The following is a 15,637-nucleotide window of genomic DNA, read 5'->3' as shown; positions in this document are numbered from 1 at the left end:
ACTACGTGGTTTAAACAGCAGAAATATAGCAGCCACACTGCAATCCTTTTGTGTTTCTTCTTTATTATTTGTGTAATTATGGTTACTTCTGCAAGATCAAATGAAAAACACAGTAACAACCCACTGAATAATCACATCACTTATAATGAATGATTAGTCTAGCCCGTTGAGAAACATAACATTTTCCAGTTCACATTGTTAACATTTCTTTTCTTTTTTTTTTACCTAAGACATATTTAGGTAGCTTGAAATAGAAAAAAAAGGTCATGCAAATATGTTCACAATCGTATTCACAGGTTAATTATTCGGACTTAACAAAAAATAGTTGTTAAATAAATAACAAGCACAAAGAAAAAAAAATCTTCAGATGACCATGTGGAGAGATGAGAGTTTGTCTGAAGACGAGTTTATTTATGCTTCAGGCTCAATTGGAGGATTGGAGGGAAGAAGTATGGAGAAGCCTCTAGTCAATTTGTCTTACTGACATATGATGCTGACAACACTTAAAAAGAAAAGTTTGATGAAGAAGAACTTTAGTACTTATCCCAAAGAGACAGCAGCTGACCAAAGCAGTGTGCGTAGGCTGAGCCTTGTTGACAGGAGATATGTCTTCTCTATCTCTGTGTCCCTTGCAGCGAACGAGATGAACAAATCTGCAGGCTTTTGTCCGCCGAGTCCTTGGGGGTAAACCTTAAACAGACTGCAGGCTCCCGTGCATTGCAGTAAACCGAGGAAATGCTATGTGTAGATGTCGGTATCATCTTAATATCATAAACAGTCCAGAGTAAATAAAAAGTGAATTACAATAATCCAAAAATCCACAGTTTCACTCTTTTCCTATAAAAAGGCACCACATCCTTCACAGTACCAGCAGTTCAAAGAAAATATGAAAAGTAAGTAATAATTGTGTCAAGGAGGCGACAAACTGAAAATAAACCTTGATCTAATAACTAAAGTGTAAATTTAGCGCTTTTTTACTGCATTACAGTGAGTGTCTGCTGCAGTGTTATTATTCTGAAAATTTACATTTTGTTCTCTGTATAGAAACCCGAATACACCAGAAATGCTTCTGGCAATGAATAAATACAAAGTGTAAAAGTCACTGTTTTGTGCAATAGTTAAAGTTGACCGTATGACAATCAAATATAAGACTACCGTTGCAATAATCGCCCAAAACAATGATTTAGAGCACTAATGTGTTGTTCGCGTTAAAGCAGGGTAACATTTATGACGTTAGCATTCATTCCGCTGCCTTCATTGTCACCAAAATGACTTATTTGAGTCTACTAGACAAGAGGGATTGCTCGGATGTTCATCTGCTGTGCATACCCATCTACTGTAATCTTCTGTTCTTATTTTTGTTATGACACATATTATAACATTTTGAGCGGCACAGAGGCAGGCTTGATGGAATACACAGATCTGGGACTAGGAGCTCTCCTTCATCTCCTGGATATTGCAAGCTTTCATTTGATGAGAATCTCCTGATAAGATTTACTGATTGTACAGAGCTTAATGAATCTGCTTCCCTCACTGTCTTACTCAGATAAGCTATTTCCACATAGTTAAATAAAGTAAACTCCACAAACACAAGTCCAAAAACAGAAACGGTAGAATATTTTGAGATATGATTACACATCACTCCCATTTGATATTTTCATATTTGGGCAGGCGCAGCTGTAACCAGCTGAGACTTCTTCCATTATGGATGTACATTATTTACATAAAAAGATCAGTGTCCTTGCAAAAATACAAGTATTTCAGTCAAAAAGTGTTCCTTTTCAAGAAGCAAGTATAAATCTGTACAGTCTCCTCAGAGGGATTAGGCAGCACAGTGTGAACTGGTCCATCCATGCATGGGTAGCAAAACACTCGAGACCATTCATTGTGACCGTGGTTTCATAGCTTGCTGGAAGTAACTGCCAAAGAAGATGTATTGCTTTCGAGTCGGTCATAGACTCTCAACATTAAAACACATGGGGTGCTTCATCAGAGAGCTTGATGTCTGTGTGAGATGGCAGGTAGCCTGGCGAGGGAGAAGAAAGGAAAGCGACACGGGAGGAATTTTATGTATGCTATTTGCATGAGGGTGTATTTTTGCAGGCAAACACATTTATCTTGGATGGGTCGATTGTTTAGCTACGCGTGGAGGTAAATCAACCGGAACTTCATATATATTTCTTGATGAAAATGCTTTCACCACTCTGCTTCTTTGCAGCTGTACTAATTATTTTATTGGGTCAAATAATTCACCGAGACATTCTCATCACTTTAGCTCACACTTGGTTGTGCTTCGCTTACCTGTGCGTGCTAATACCTCACTGTGCCAAAGTCAGGCTGGCAAATACATAAATACATAACACAAAATAATAACTCTGTCTTGGCAACTCGTCTGACAATACACGGGGAGGAAAAATAGAATTGGCACTTAATAGTAAGCGAATATCAAGTCAGCGAGCTTTAACTTGTGGCCAGTGCTCCTGACTGCGACAATTTTCTTTAATGTTTCAAATATTTATTATTTACAAATAAAGACACGATGCCTTTCAGTGAACACAGTTTTAGCATGTCACGATTAAGATATAGCTTTCTGATTTCCTAGCACATGGCAAGTCATTTTTTTTGCCAAACATTTGGTTCGTCTTTACTGAAGACACTGCTACATACAGTATCAAACAAGACGTCTTCTGGGAATCATACAATAAAAATGTATCAGGTGTAGCATCATGCGTTTGTCAATGTACATGTTCAAAACTATGATTCTTAATGGAAGAGCGTACTAGTCAACAAGAAATACCAGATTTATGTTGCACAGTTTCATTATTTCAGTTTCTCTGTGAATTTCCACTTTAAGTAACTCTCACTTTCGCTCCTGCCATGATTGTCCAGAAGATTCCACCAGGATAATCCTCTTTGAACTCATTATCTACATTTGCTCCCTTCAATTATAGCCCGTAAAGTAAGTGTGCCCTTTTTGGCTTCTTCACAGACACTGCTGTAAACCGTGTTTTATAGTTCATTCTGAATAAAAAAAATTTAAAAAACTGTTGACAGTGCTTTCTGTGGGATCTCCAAATTAATGGCGATAATGTCCCAGAAAAGAAACAAATCTTCTAAATGTCATTTTGTTATTGCTCTTAGCACTACAAATAAAATTCCAGTTACCTCAATTCTATCAGGTAAGTAATTATGCAGTTTTAGTGACAAGTACACCGCCGGCTTGGCTGCCTGGGAAGATGACACCTATTTTGTTGCTTAAAAAACTGATACAAGCTGAATAAAGCCTGTAGCTTTAACAAAGCGCTACACACCTCTGCTTTTTGAGTCCAGCTGTACATCCACGTGATCCAGTGCGGTCAGCTTGTCCCCCTCAGGGTTTGGGACGGCTATGGAGGTCACTGACGGGATGACCTCTTGTTCTTTGTCAGGCTGCTCTGCCGTGTATGTGTTCATGCCTGGGACCTTCCTGCAGGTCGTGCACAAGGTGGGGAAAGGGAAGCAAGTTAATGGAAACCTGCCATCAGGTCTGTTTCACTAATGCCTTCACTAGGCATAATGTGTCACGCACTATTTTTAACTGTTAAGGATGGGAGAGGATTGCTTGAAAGCTGGAAACTAGGGCATTTTGCATTCCACTGGGCATTGCTCTCTCACTTTTCGTATTGTTCACCTCACTTTTCAATCAATTTTTCATCCCCTCAGATGCATCCCCAATTCTGCTTAAAACTAACATCTTGCATTTCTAATTTCAGATTCACCCCCTTGTGTTTTTGTGCTGCAGCTGGTGCTGTGACATTTGGGGGAGCTTAAGAACTCCAAGTTGATTTCTTAATGTAGTAATTACTATCCATAAAGTTCAGCAGTGTTTGCTTTATAATGAGTAAAATTCCACAAACTACTGACGAACAAAACCATCCCCCTGTGATTGGCATGGGATTACCTCCAGCAGAGGATGCTATTTACTGTATGTCCCTCACTGTATAATGTGTGTTGTCTCAGGATTCATCTTCTCAACCTTTCCTGCCATTCTGCAGAGTATGCCTCACCTTGGATAGCTGTGTTTAGCATTTCCGAAAGGTCAACCCTCACATTGTCAGATAGATGAATATTGATAACTGCAGGACTCTGACACCCATTCAGCGCTCTGGGAGAATTGATTAGCCTGTCATTCCCTGTAATATTCTGCAGATTGAGACAGAGGGGAATTGTCTTATTTCTCAAGCTATTATTGTGTCGTGGATGTCCATAACTCAGAGATATATGGAGTCTGAATACTTCTGGAAAGTTTTAGGAGTTCGGCAGTTAGGTGCTTGCTTCTAGATAATGGGAGCAACCCTAAATAGGGCCGTGCGAATACACACAAACAAACAAAGCAATAACGTATTTTATCGCAGACAACTTCATGGATGCGTCTGCAAATCAGAGGGCTTATTTTTATGACTCCGCCTAACTTATCTTTCTCTGACTGTGCTCTGTCACCCAAGTATTTTGTACCTTTTAAATTTATATATAACAAAGGCAGCCAGGCCCATCAGGACAACTGACACCAGCATGATGACCGCCGTGCCGCTGTGGCCACTATCACTGCTGTCCACGAGAGGAGCTTTGAAGCAGAAAGATGGAGAAAATGAGCACATATGCAGGCCAAGATTATATAGCAATTCTGTTAAATATCAGTCAGCGCAGTATAAACAGAGAGAACATGGAAAACGAATACAACAATATGACAAAATACATAAGCTGTACTTTCCAGACTTCTGTTTAATTTTTAATAAGCATTTGAAAAGCTGAAAGCTCGTTCACATGTAGATCTCATTTTCAGCCTCAAACTAGAAGAACCGCACACAGTCTGGCCCCAACACGACCCCAGAAATGGGGTCTGGAACACATCTCTAACAAAAATGGATCAGACTGCCTGCCATTTGTTCAGGTAGGTGTGTGACAGACGCAGCAGGCTCACCTGGAGACAGCCGTGTGGCGTACACGTTTACCTGCACCCCCGGTTTGAGTGTGAACTGGATGAGGTCTTGGTTCAGAGCACTTAGCAGAACCTGAGAAAGCTATGACGAGAAGTGGCAGAGCGGAGAAGGCTCAGTTAGCGGCAGCTGTATAGGAATATTTCACAGTCATCAATATTTCAACCACAGCCATTCCATCCAACAGCTTGAATTATGGATCAGAGTTTTTGCTTTCTTCTAAAGAGGAGCAAATGGTGATGTGACACAGGGAAAACCAAACCTGCTGCACTGAAACCTAACAGGCTTTAATGGTGGGGGAAAAACCTTATCAGGTAACCAGGTGTTCTGCTTATGGTGTGGCAGTGACATTAAAAAATAATCTTCTGCCATTTCCATCACAGCGGGGAGTTTTTCAAACTATTTCCTTGTCATGCTTCCTTTTAAAGGGAATGTGATTTGCCCATTTATAGGTTCAGTGAGGCAACATTATTGGAAATCAAAGTGTGTTCTAATATCTTTAAATTGCTGTTTTAATTTTTCTCCCTGAAGAGACTCAAGTTCCCCTGCTTTTCACACCTTGATGAAGCAGTCATTTAGCAAGAGACCAAAATGCCTTCCCAGTGCCCATTTGAGTCCTTAGCCATGCCTCACTAATTCCATCTCGCTCTTTCTAAAATCTTTCCACTGGTTAAAATTAGACCGCTCTACACAGTATGAATAATTACTTTTTGTTCTAGTGGCATATCAGGGTCAGTAAATCTATTACACATTTTAATAAGCTCCTCCACACATGCACTCATCGATGCACATGTGTATGTGTTGGCGCTCACTCAGTGCCTCCACATTGCAAGTCATTCACTGGAGATGAGAACAGTGAACTGAAGATTTATTACCCTATTGTCTGTGAGGTTCTGCCAGGTAATCAGACAGGCTTTAGATAAATACATCTCTTTAATTCCCAATCCCAGCCGCCTGCCCCAGATTGTCTCCTTTCTCGATGGTGCCAATTATATGATGCATCAATGTAATTAAATACCTATTAACGTAGTTCAAGACTGACTGTGAGCCAGCAAAATTATGTTTACTTGTGATACATTGTAGTCTCTTCCGTTATGAATAAATGAGCTTGTCTAGCTTTAAAAAACATCTCTGTTTTATTGCTTTGTTTACCTATTTGATAGCTTTTCCGAACATGATGCACGATACATTTCCAGGAATATTATTTCACAGCAAGAAAATAACAACCACGAAGCCCGGGCGGCTTAAAATAAAGTTGTTATCGTTACCCAAAGGTTTATGCAAGTCTCAAAACCTCACAGAGGTGACTGTCAGTCCAATTACACATTCTGAGATACTCTGAGTGTTATTTCAGTGCGCTGATGGATGCAGCAGTGCTTTTACACGGGAAGGCATTGCCCTCTAGTGTTGACATAAAGTATTACATTTTAGGAGTGCCTGAAATACAATATGCATCTGTGGAAACACTGAAATAATTAACAGTTTAGTGATACAGATTTAAAATCAGTTTGGAGGTTCTGTGAAATAATATGCGTGATAAGGAAGAGAAATACTGATTAAATAGGGGTATACTCAAAAAACAAGAAAGTACATGAGGACAGACTATTGAGACGCTACTGAAAGATTGGCTCGTGTAAGAAAAGAGCCTATGGGGTCTATATAATAATAACAATGAGCCTATATGGAACACATTCCTCTTATTCACTGAGTTCTCACTTGATGGACTACACCAGAGTTTGTGCATGCTTTAGCCCAATTACCACAAAAAATGTACAGTCCTCATTACGGCTGACCTTTTCCAAGGCATAACATCATATTTTTCCTCACCACCAAGCAGCCAGTGGCATCCATTCATTTCACAATGGTATGAAAATGCATTTTCAGAGACTTTAAACTTGGCTGACTTCGGTAATCCATCACAATGAGCATCACGTCTGCATTTATTTTTGTCAGAGTTAACCTTAATGTTAGGTGGTGATGGAGTGCAGACTTTCCAAGTCAAGCTGCACTTAAAACTGTGTTACTATGCAACTATAATGTAACTCTGACAAAAATAAGAGCAGACATTATGCTCGTTTTGATGTATTGTCTTGCCAGAACAAGTTTCAAGTCTCCCCAAGTTGATGATTGGAATGGAAAAAAAAGGGAAACTGTGGCACCAAAGAAGGCAGAAGACATTTTAAGAAGTAATAAATAAAAGCATAAAATAATTGGATAATAATTAGGTAGTCTCTCGCATAACAGACTCTGTCTGTCAAACACATAAAAGAAAAGAAAAACTGGAAACAGGAAATAATAGTCAGTAGTCAGAGATAAGAGAGGGGGAATTTGTGCAAATACAATTTCATTTCAGCGCACACATACTTCCAGTACTGTGGACAAACAGAGAGAAAGGGAAGTTAAGATGTAACTCTCCTTAAAACACTTCTCCAACACATATAACCAAGGACTCTAAAAACAGCTTGATGCTCCACATCAATCGGAAATTGGAGAAAGAATCTTAGATAATTAGGGATGATTGCAGCAATATATGAGAAACTGAAATTTATGCAAAGAGTTTCTCAAGGGGGGGAAAAATCAATGCAGGAGGCAGTGTGGTGAAAAAAAAAATTGCAGACCACTTTCATTTTTATCCTTTAGCTTAAGACTATGGTATGGTAAATACAATGTTCTGTGTATCTGCAAAGCAAGATGCAACCCTGTGGTGACAGAAACTGTTCTGAGTTTTCGTCTGGGTTTGTATTTTTTGAAAGCAGGAGATAATGATGTCTGGTTTCCGAATGTTATTTTCTAGTTTATCAAGAGTTTTGTGATTCAGCCTCAGTCTGTCTTGTCCCCGGTCCCGGTGTCAAGCCTGTGAGTCTTAGTTTTGTCTCTGTGGTTATCTTACTTCCTGTTTTACTTCAATAGTCTCCTAACACATTCAGTTTTGCTTCCCTTGTCTCATTTGTCTAGATTAGTGTCACCTGTGTTCACACCTGTGGCCTGTCCTCTTGTTACCTCATGTGTATTTATGTCCTCAGTCCAGTCAGTGAGTTTATGTGGTGTTTTTAGAGTGCTACTTTTGGGTCCTCTCCTGCCTGCTAGACAGCTGCAGTGATAGAAAGATATGTTTTTAATACTTAGCTTATACTGATAGCTCAACAATCCTGTATGACACTCTGAAGGAAAGGAGGCATTCTCCTGAGATGTTCTCTCCTGAGATGGTCTCTTAACTCCTCAACTTCTTGTATTTATTTATTTTCTTTTGTGGATTACAGAAAACCAAAGTGTACTGAGTATCTGTCAAGGACCGTTATAGTGATTTATGAGACAGTACCTGATCCAGGTGTGCCCACTTTTCATCCATGGCTCTGTCACTTGGCCTCTTCTCAGGTACAATGAAAATCTCTGCTGTAGTTGGTAGCCCTGGAAGCACTGTGACCAGGAGCTGATCCTCACTGATTCCAGTGACCTTTTATAATAACAACAAAACCTCATTAAAAAAGGTTTTTGAACTGACACACTTTGAGGTGATAGTGTGCACTACGGCCCTGAAATACGATCCTTGGGGGTCATCTGTATTAACGAGTAAATTCTTTCTGCTTTCTGCTTCATATATCATTTGCCTAAGCACCAGTCACTGTCGAGGTATAATGCACGAATCAAGTTAAACATGCAAGTTCAATATGACAGTCTTTGGTAAAGGCCAGAGTTTTTAGTGCATTTGTGCCGTAACCAGAGGTCTGCTGTCAGTTTCTTGGTGCAAACTGTGGTCATATCTGACAAGACAGAAGGTCAAAGTGAATGTTTCATACTGAGGGCTACTGTCGGATATATATAGAGCTCAGTATCCAGGTCTTTTACATAACCCGCTGCTTTGATGACATCCCCACAGTGTCTGAAAGAGAAAACCAGGCACATTTAACCACAGTGTGGCTCTTTTTTACTAGAGGTTGTGGTGTTCTCTCACCGTCATTCTCTTCTTCACAGAGGCAAAAGGCAAGTGTCATAGCAGCACTTTTACTGCCCTTTAGTGTTTTGACATGTTCAGTTGAAAGCTTGCGCTCGTAATAATGATTTCGAGTGATGCGCTATGTCAGCATTCAGAGCGAAACGACTAATTACACAGCTACTGAGGTTAAAGACACTGCAGCTATTGGAGTGAAACACTTGACAAGATCACATGCATACATTACAAATGTAGCGTAACCAAAATCTTAAGTGTTATCAGCTCACTAGACAGTGACTAGAGTTTTTTTCCCTCCTCCACACTAGTGTAAAGCTGCTAATTGCCAGAATCTAAATGAGATTTCTGAAGTTTAGTTTATTCCTACTCATGTTACAGCCTTTATAACACCAGCAGCTGAAAAACTGACCTGAACCATGCAGTTTTTCACAACTCTGGCGATGTCCTCTCTCCACTCAGACACCCCGGGGTTCAGCTCATCCAAATTAGATGAAAATGCCAACACGTGTGAGCGGAAATAATCTGAAATATAGGCAGAAATCTTCTTACTTCATGAAAAAAAAAACTCTTTAAACAATTATCCACTTCACACACTTCAAATAACCCTTACACTGACTGGCAAAAGTGTCGTTTCTTGCATATATTTTTTGGTCTGGTGACCTTCTTATTTCATTTTAGAATACATTGTTTATTCCTGTGCATGCATCATTAGCTGCAGCTAAATCCTCGACTTTGTTTATTAGCTGCTACAAGAAAAGACAGTCGGAGTGCCAGTGATAAAATGTATTGATTGTACTACTGGCAGAATGTAAAATGAACTGCTTCACACTGGAGATCTGCTATAGCGCTAAGTGTTTCATTAGATTCAAAGAGCAGCCCCAGGACTCCTCAAAAATTGGTATTTTCATTAAAATTTACATCTTTTTAAATGTTAGTAAACAATTTATATCAAAAAGAAAATAAATAGAAATTCTGTGCAGAGTTTCTGCTGTCTTTGTCTGTGTTACATGTATTTTTATTGTTTATGGTGAGGGTGGCACAGAGGTGCAGTGGTTAACACTGCTGTTTAGCAAGAAGGGCCTCGGTTTGAATCCACTGTGTGTCTGTGTGGTGTTTGCATGTTTGCCTTTTGCCTCCATAAGTACACTCCAGGTATAATTTCCCCCCACAGCTCATGACATGCATGTTGATTGGAAATTCTTTGTAAAATTGGCCACAGGTGTGAGTGTGAATGGTTGGTCCTCTCTGTGTTAGCTTTGCGATATTCTGGTGGCCTGTCCAGGTTACACCCTGCCTTTCACCCTGTGATGGCTGGGATAGGCTCGAAACTTTAATTGGATAAGCAGAAGAAAATGCATGCATTTAAAGTTGAGTGATGGGTCCTGTTCATGTGCCAGTTCCATATGTGGTACAATTAACTTTGCAAACTAGCATAAAAAGTGAACGAAATTTAAAGAAATGCTCTGTCATTATTTATAATTACCTTCATTTATACTAGAAAAAAATAGCAGTGTCCTGGCCAAGAAAGACAACAGTGCAATCATAAGTTGCATAATTTAGTAGCACATACACATTCAAAACTATACACACATTGTTAATTGCAAGCAATAAAAATAAAAATAAAACACAGAAACAACCAAAATTCATAAAGTTGATTGTCTGTAAAAAATGAATATCTTTGTAAAAGTAATTGTAATTCCAGAAACAACAGGCAAAACATCTGGAGCCTGAAGTAAATGCCCCCAAGTCATTAAAAATAGAATTAAGTTCATTAAGTAAGAACAGTTCTTACTTAATGAACTGGTCTCACTTGCTTACCCAGGCTTAAACTTGGATCATAGAAACACTGCAGCAATGCTTTTATGTTTTCTGGCACATCTCATAACCCCTACAGAGCTTTCACATGATCAAAACTGTAGTTACTAAACTAAACAATTTCTACTGCAACACAGCCAGCGTCCTTCACTCATGAATGGCACGAGATGTGGCTGAAAGAAGCATCACTGAACCCTTTTTTTTGTGCTGTCAGAAGCCATAAAGTTTTCAAGTTATTCACTCTCAATTTCTAGAGGCAAAACAATTATCGAATGGCTACTTAAGTGCATTAGGTGAAGAAAATGATGGTAACATAAAAAAGATACATACCATAAACTGATACCCTCTTTTGATCTTGATGGACAGTGTTGCCCACTGAAGCCTGAACAGTAACAGTGTGAGTTCCCTCCTTGGAGAAAGTGAAGGGCATTGCGCCACTGAGGGTCACAACAGGCTAAAAAGGCATAGAGGCATGAGATGAGATGAAACTGTCTACTATCTATCATGCTGCTCAGTAAACAGGCGGCATGGTTTAGTAGGAGAAAGTATGGCTTACCTCCGTTTTGTTATCAAACCACCAGTAATAAGTGACTGTTCCCACATCACTGGGCTGTAGCACTGTGGTAAGGTTTACTGCTTTGTTCTTGATGACCACTGACGGAGCAGAAAGCTGGACCTGCTCGAGTTGACCTTTAGAGGGAAAATACAGAAACTCCAAAGTCGTACCTTTTGTTAAAATGCGTAAACGTAAAGCTTTCATGGTGCTCCAAATTTCAAGAGAAACCACGTATTTGATCACACAGTATTCTGGCACAACAATGGCGGCCTGGAACACATTGACAGGCAGGATGGAGCTGAATGCGCTTCAGGAGTGGTTTGACAAGTGTCTGCAGATGTTTTGATGTTTTTGCACCCATGAAAGTGCCACTATTGGAATCTGTTATAATGAGGTAAATTCAAGCTGACCAGTGGCGCTCTTTTCTGTCAACAAGGAGACAACAAACAGCTGTCTTTCACACCCACGCTGGATGAATGACACTCAAAGCTTTTTTTCTTTTTTTTTCGGTGAAGTCTTACTTTAATGAGCCGATCTGAACCCGCAGAAGGAACGTGAGTGCATTTTCAAACCACTTTTTCACTCTAAAGGTTCAAAAGTCCAAGTGTTTTGATCTATTTGAAGGCTGGTGCAAAGTTAGCTGTATTATATACGTGTATATTCCAGCTCCATATTTTTATTTTTGGACATGGCTTTGCATGATTCAGATTTCAAAATAATCCTCATTTATCTTACACTGGGCCATGGTGTAGACCCTCAAGCTGTTTTAGCTCCCTTTAAGCCAACTTTCGTCTGATGTAAACAATTAACAGAAGGTTTGAACAGCAGGTGGGTGGGGCATCTGTGAGCTAGAGCTGTATTGCCTGAGCTGATTGTATTAAAGATGTCACTGACATCATACAACACCAAGATCAGAAAAAAACTGTGTGAATCATGTGAACTTTTAAGGTTTAATATGAGCATTGCATTATGAATGATGCCTATAAATCTAGCATGGAAGTGGAAGTGTATGCATTATATGATTTTGTATGCTTTAGCAGGAGCTTATCCAGGACAAGTTACTTTTTTTCCACTCACAGGAGACATGGAGGTAGAGCACGATCCTTTCAAAGCCCAGAGCGTTGTTTGCTGTAGCAGAAACTTGGTAGATGCCAACTTTACTGTAGATATGCTTGACCCCGTCGTCGATGGAGCTTATATTCACATAGGATATAGTGGTTCCATCACCAAAGTCCACTGTTATACTTGTCATAGAGCCAAGACCCTTGCAAAAGAAAAGAAAGAAAAGAAAATAATGTTCATGACAGCATCTTGGTATACAGTACACCAATAAAAGAGCATGCACCCTAAAAGCTTCACCCTATAATGTAAAGTACATGGGTTTTTTTTTTCTTAAGTGAACTCAGCACCTCTTCCAGAAACACCAAGAAGGTGACATTCTTTCCCAAAGTTGCTACCAGCGTTCCCTCATTGGTGAAGAGCTGGAGGCCCTTGGGAGCCTGACTGGGACACTTTTGTCGTCTGGGGCTGTACTTTAACAGGTTTCCCTCGGTGCAGTTGTTAGACAAAGCTCTGTGATATCTAGAATTCGTAAAAGAAAAGAGAGGACTTCTAAAATAAAGGACTGTCAGACACGGCATGAGCATAAAAGCAGGCACAACCCATGTAGACAGTGGATACGACTGTTTGTCATATTTAACTGCTGTATTAGGTGAGTTTAATTAGCCTGTTATGAATAGATATTAATGCAAACAGATTTATTACTGGATATTTTTTTAATCATATTTCCCACATATGTTGGCTGGTTTAGTCTTGTTTAATGACTAGTTTTTAAGCAGCATGTGACGTGATGTTCAGTGTGGTGGGAAGCCTGTGCTATACAGCTGGCTTATTTTGGCTGACAGTTAAATAGTGGCAATAAATATAAGCAAGCCTCGCTCTTAATCTGAAGTAAGAAAATCAGAGGTTTGATCTTTTTAATTACCTAAACTCCACACACGTCTCTTTCAAGCATGTTTTCCATCTGTTTTTAACCTTGGAAATTACATTGTATGAAAACTACTATTTTAACACAACAACTGGTGATTCATGAAGGCTGATTTGAAACTAACTAAAAACATTTGTGCATCTGCTGCTTGTTTTTCTGGCATCATTTCAATCTGGTTCTACCAGAAATCTCATCCTGTGAAAACTGCCACCAAGTGCTAGCTCGGTGGGGGATATTTGATCTCTCTACTATTGATGGTCTTTACTGTGCAATGTAAACTGCATTGACAAATAAAACTGAATTAAATCAAAAACATAATGAACAAGTGACTCAAGCATACCCTGTGGTGTTGAGAAAGCTGTCCCCTGCGATGCAGTCTCTAGATGTTGCTGAATGAACAAACCAGAAAGCTGGAGCACAGGTGCCATCGATCTGCCTCTCGAACCCATAGTCGCTGTTTCAGTAGGGAAAAAGACACTATTATCAAGATTACGGATCGTTTATTTATATATTAAAAAAATACCCAAACCCCACACCAAAAAATAAAAATAAAAAAATCAATAACTACATGCATCCTTCAAACAGAAATGTTCTGGGCTAGAGAAAAGTCCCCACAGCAAAGCAGTATTTGAAGTTTTGATGTTTTTGGGGGGGTTGCATCAAATTTCTGAGGCAGCAAAAGCATTGTCTGTGTTAACACAAACACACAATTATAACACCTCTGCAAAGTATTCATCAGTAAGACTGATCTGTCAGAAATCTTTCATCATGATCAGGGAAACACTCTCTCAGGAGCCAGAAGTCATCTAGTAATAAAGTGGTGTTAAGCTTGTGTTATATTAGTTTGTGCTGCTCAATCATCTCGTTAGATGAGAAAGACAAAAGAAAGGATGAGACAGTCTGAAGTGATAAACAAGTATCGAAGCAATACTTGTTAGACATACAGAAGTAGCTAATAATAGAGTGTAGAGTGAACCACTACTGCTATTCATTATGGAAATCTATTCAAGGGCACTTGAATCATGCAGCAATGAACCTGCTTTCATGTGATTGCGAAGGCTGGGCACCCACATTTTTCTTTATCTCGTGATCATGTGGTGTTTAAACTTTTTATAATTGAGATTTTTCATACTTTTGCGATGCATATTATCATAAATATAAGTTTGGGTAACACCGTGTGGTAAAAGTGACATGATAAATGAACTGCACAATATACTAGGAAGCAGAAAAACATCTGTGTTCGTGAAACTTTTTTTTATTATTATTATTACCAAGTTATGTCCTAAATTTACAAAAGAACATGACTGAAATAGGAATAACAAGTAGTGAATTATAAAATAGATCTTTTCAAATACTGTTCTTGTTGTGCCTTAGGTTTACTTCACAGACTCTGCCTCTGGAGATTGATAAAGTGTTGTGCATTGGATTTAATGAAGTGAAAAGAGTGTAGCTGCAGAGAAGGGAACTCACCACTCAAAATCCGCCTCTGTGCACAGGCAGGAATCTGACATCTGGGAAATATACTGATCTCTGGCCTTGACACATCGAACGTTTGCTTTCAGTTTTTGGAAGATTCTCTTCATTCCCATGATGCACACTTCACCCTGTGATTAATAATGCATCATAAACATTTCAGAAATTCTTTTTTTTGTTTCTTTTTTACCATCTTGCTTTTATTGTACAGCTAAATCAAAGTGATTCTCTTGGCTTTAATCAATGGATGAATCTTCGCGTTATCATTAGTCAAATAGCAGAAAGATCGCCTTACCTCATTGTGCAATTGCCACGTCAGATAGTCGTCAGATGTGCACCGCTGTTGGAAAATGGACCGGAAGTCGATCTTGACAAGTTGCCACTCAGATCGATGACTGAAGTGACCGAATATTCTACACAAAAAAGTCAGAAAAGCAAGAAAATTAATCAAATGTGGGGTAGATTTGAGAAGAAATATGTGAAAAACCTGTAACTCCACTGATAATAATAATAATAATAATAACAATACACTGACTCTAACCCATGTTCTGCAGGAGCAGAGAAACCCTTCTTCTACATCTTGGCTGATGAAACCCAAAATCCATATCAAATAAAATCAAGAATATTGTGAACTCTTCTAAGTCTTCATCTGGGTAAAATATAATTAGCAAGGACGGTAATTAACTAAAATGAAACACATTGAGTCTTCATGGTTCCTTCAAATCTTACGTCATTATAAGGGTGTCCTCTCCAGGCTCCCCCAGCACCCCATCAACATAGAGCGGAGAGGAGGTGAAGCTATATTTGTCCCAGTTCCTGCCCTCATCAAAACTCAGCCTGAGGGAGAGAACAATGGTTGGATCACAGACAGACCAGCCACA

At 39.3% G+C, this 15,637-nt stretch overlaps 1 protein-coding gene across 1 annotated transcript in view; it reads right to left on the bottom strand.

The window, feature by feature from the left end:
- Nucleotides 1-49: 49 nt before the first annotated feature.
- Nucleotides 50-15,637, bottom strand: part of LOC101464788 (VPS10 domain-containing receptor SorCS1) — a 52,526-nt gene continuing 36,938 nt past the window's right edge. Inside the window, exons 14-27 of the mRNA XM_004551767.3 lie at nt 15,486-15,593; nt 15,052-15,169; nt 14,754-14,887; nt 13,624-13,737; nt 12,706-12,877; nt 12,374-12,560; nt 11,297-11,430; nt 11,071-11,194; nt 9,335-9,447; nt 8,296-8,430; nt 4,961-5,060; nt 4,495-4,603; nt 3,312-3,466; nt 50-2,026 (exon numbers count right to left, since the gene is read on the bottom strand). Of these exons, the coding sequence (XP_004551824.3) occupies nt 1,968-2,026; nt 3,312-3,466; nt 4,495-4,603; nt 4,961-5,060; nt 8,296-8,430; nt 9,335-9,447; nt 11,071-11,194; nt 11,297-11,430; nt 12,374-12,560; nt 12,706-12,877; nt 13,624-13,737; nt 14,754-14,887; nt 15,052-15,169; nt 15,486-15,593 (1,762 nt within the window). The 3' untranslated portion in view covers nt 50-1,967. The remainder of the gene's footprint in view (nt 2,027-3,311; nt 3,467-4,494; nt 4,604-4,960; nt 5,061-8,295; nt 8,431-9,334; nt 9,448-11,070; nt 11,195-11,296; nt 11,431-12,373; nt 12,561-12,705; nt 12,878-13,623; nt 13,738-14,753; nt 14,888-15,051; nt 15,170-15,485; nt 15,594-15,637) is intronic.

This window comes from Maylandia zebra, linkage group LG13, assembly GCF_041146795.1.
Source record: "Maylandia zebra isolate NMK-2024a linkage group LG13, Mzebra_GT3a, whole genome shotgun sequence".
NCBI lineage: Eukaryota > Metazoa > Chordata > Actinopteri > Cichliformes > Cichlidae > Maylandia > Maylandia zebra.
This window is presented reverse-complemented; position numbering and strand designations above follow the sequence as displayed.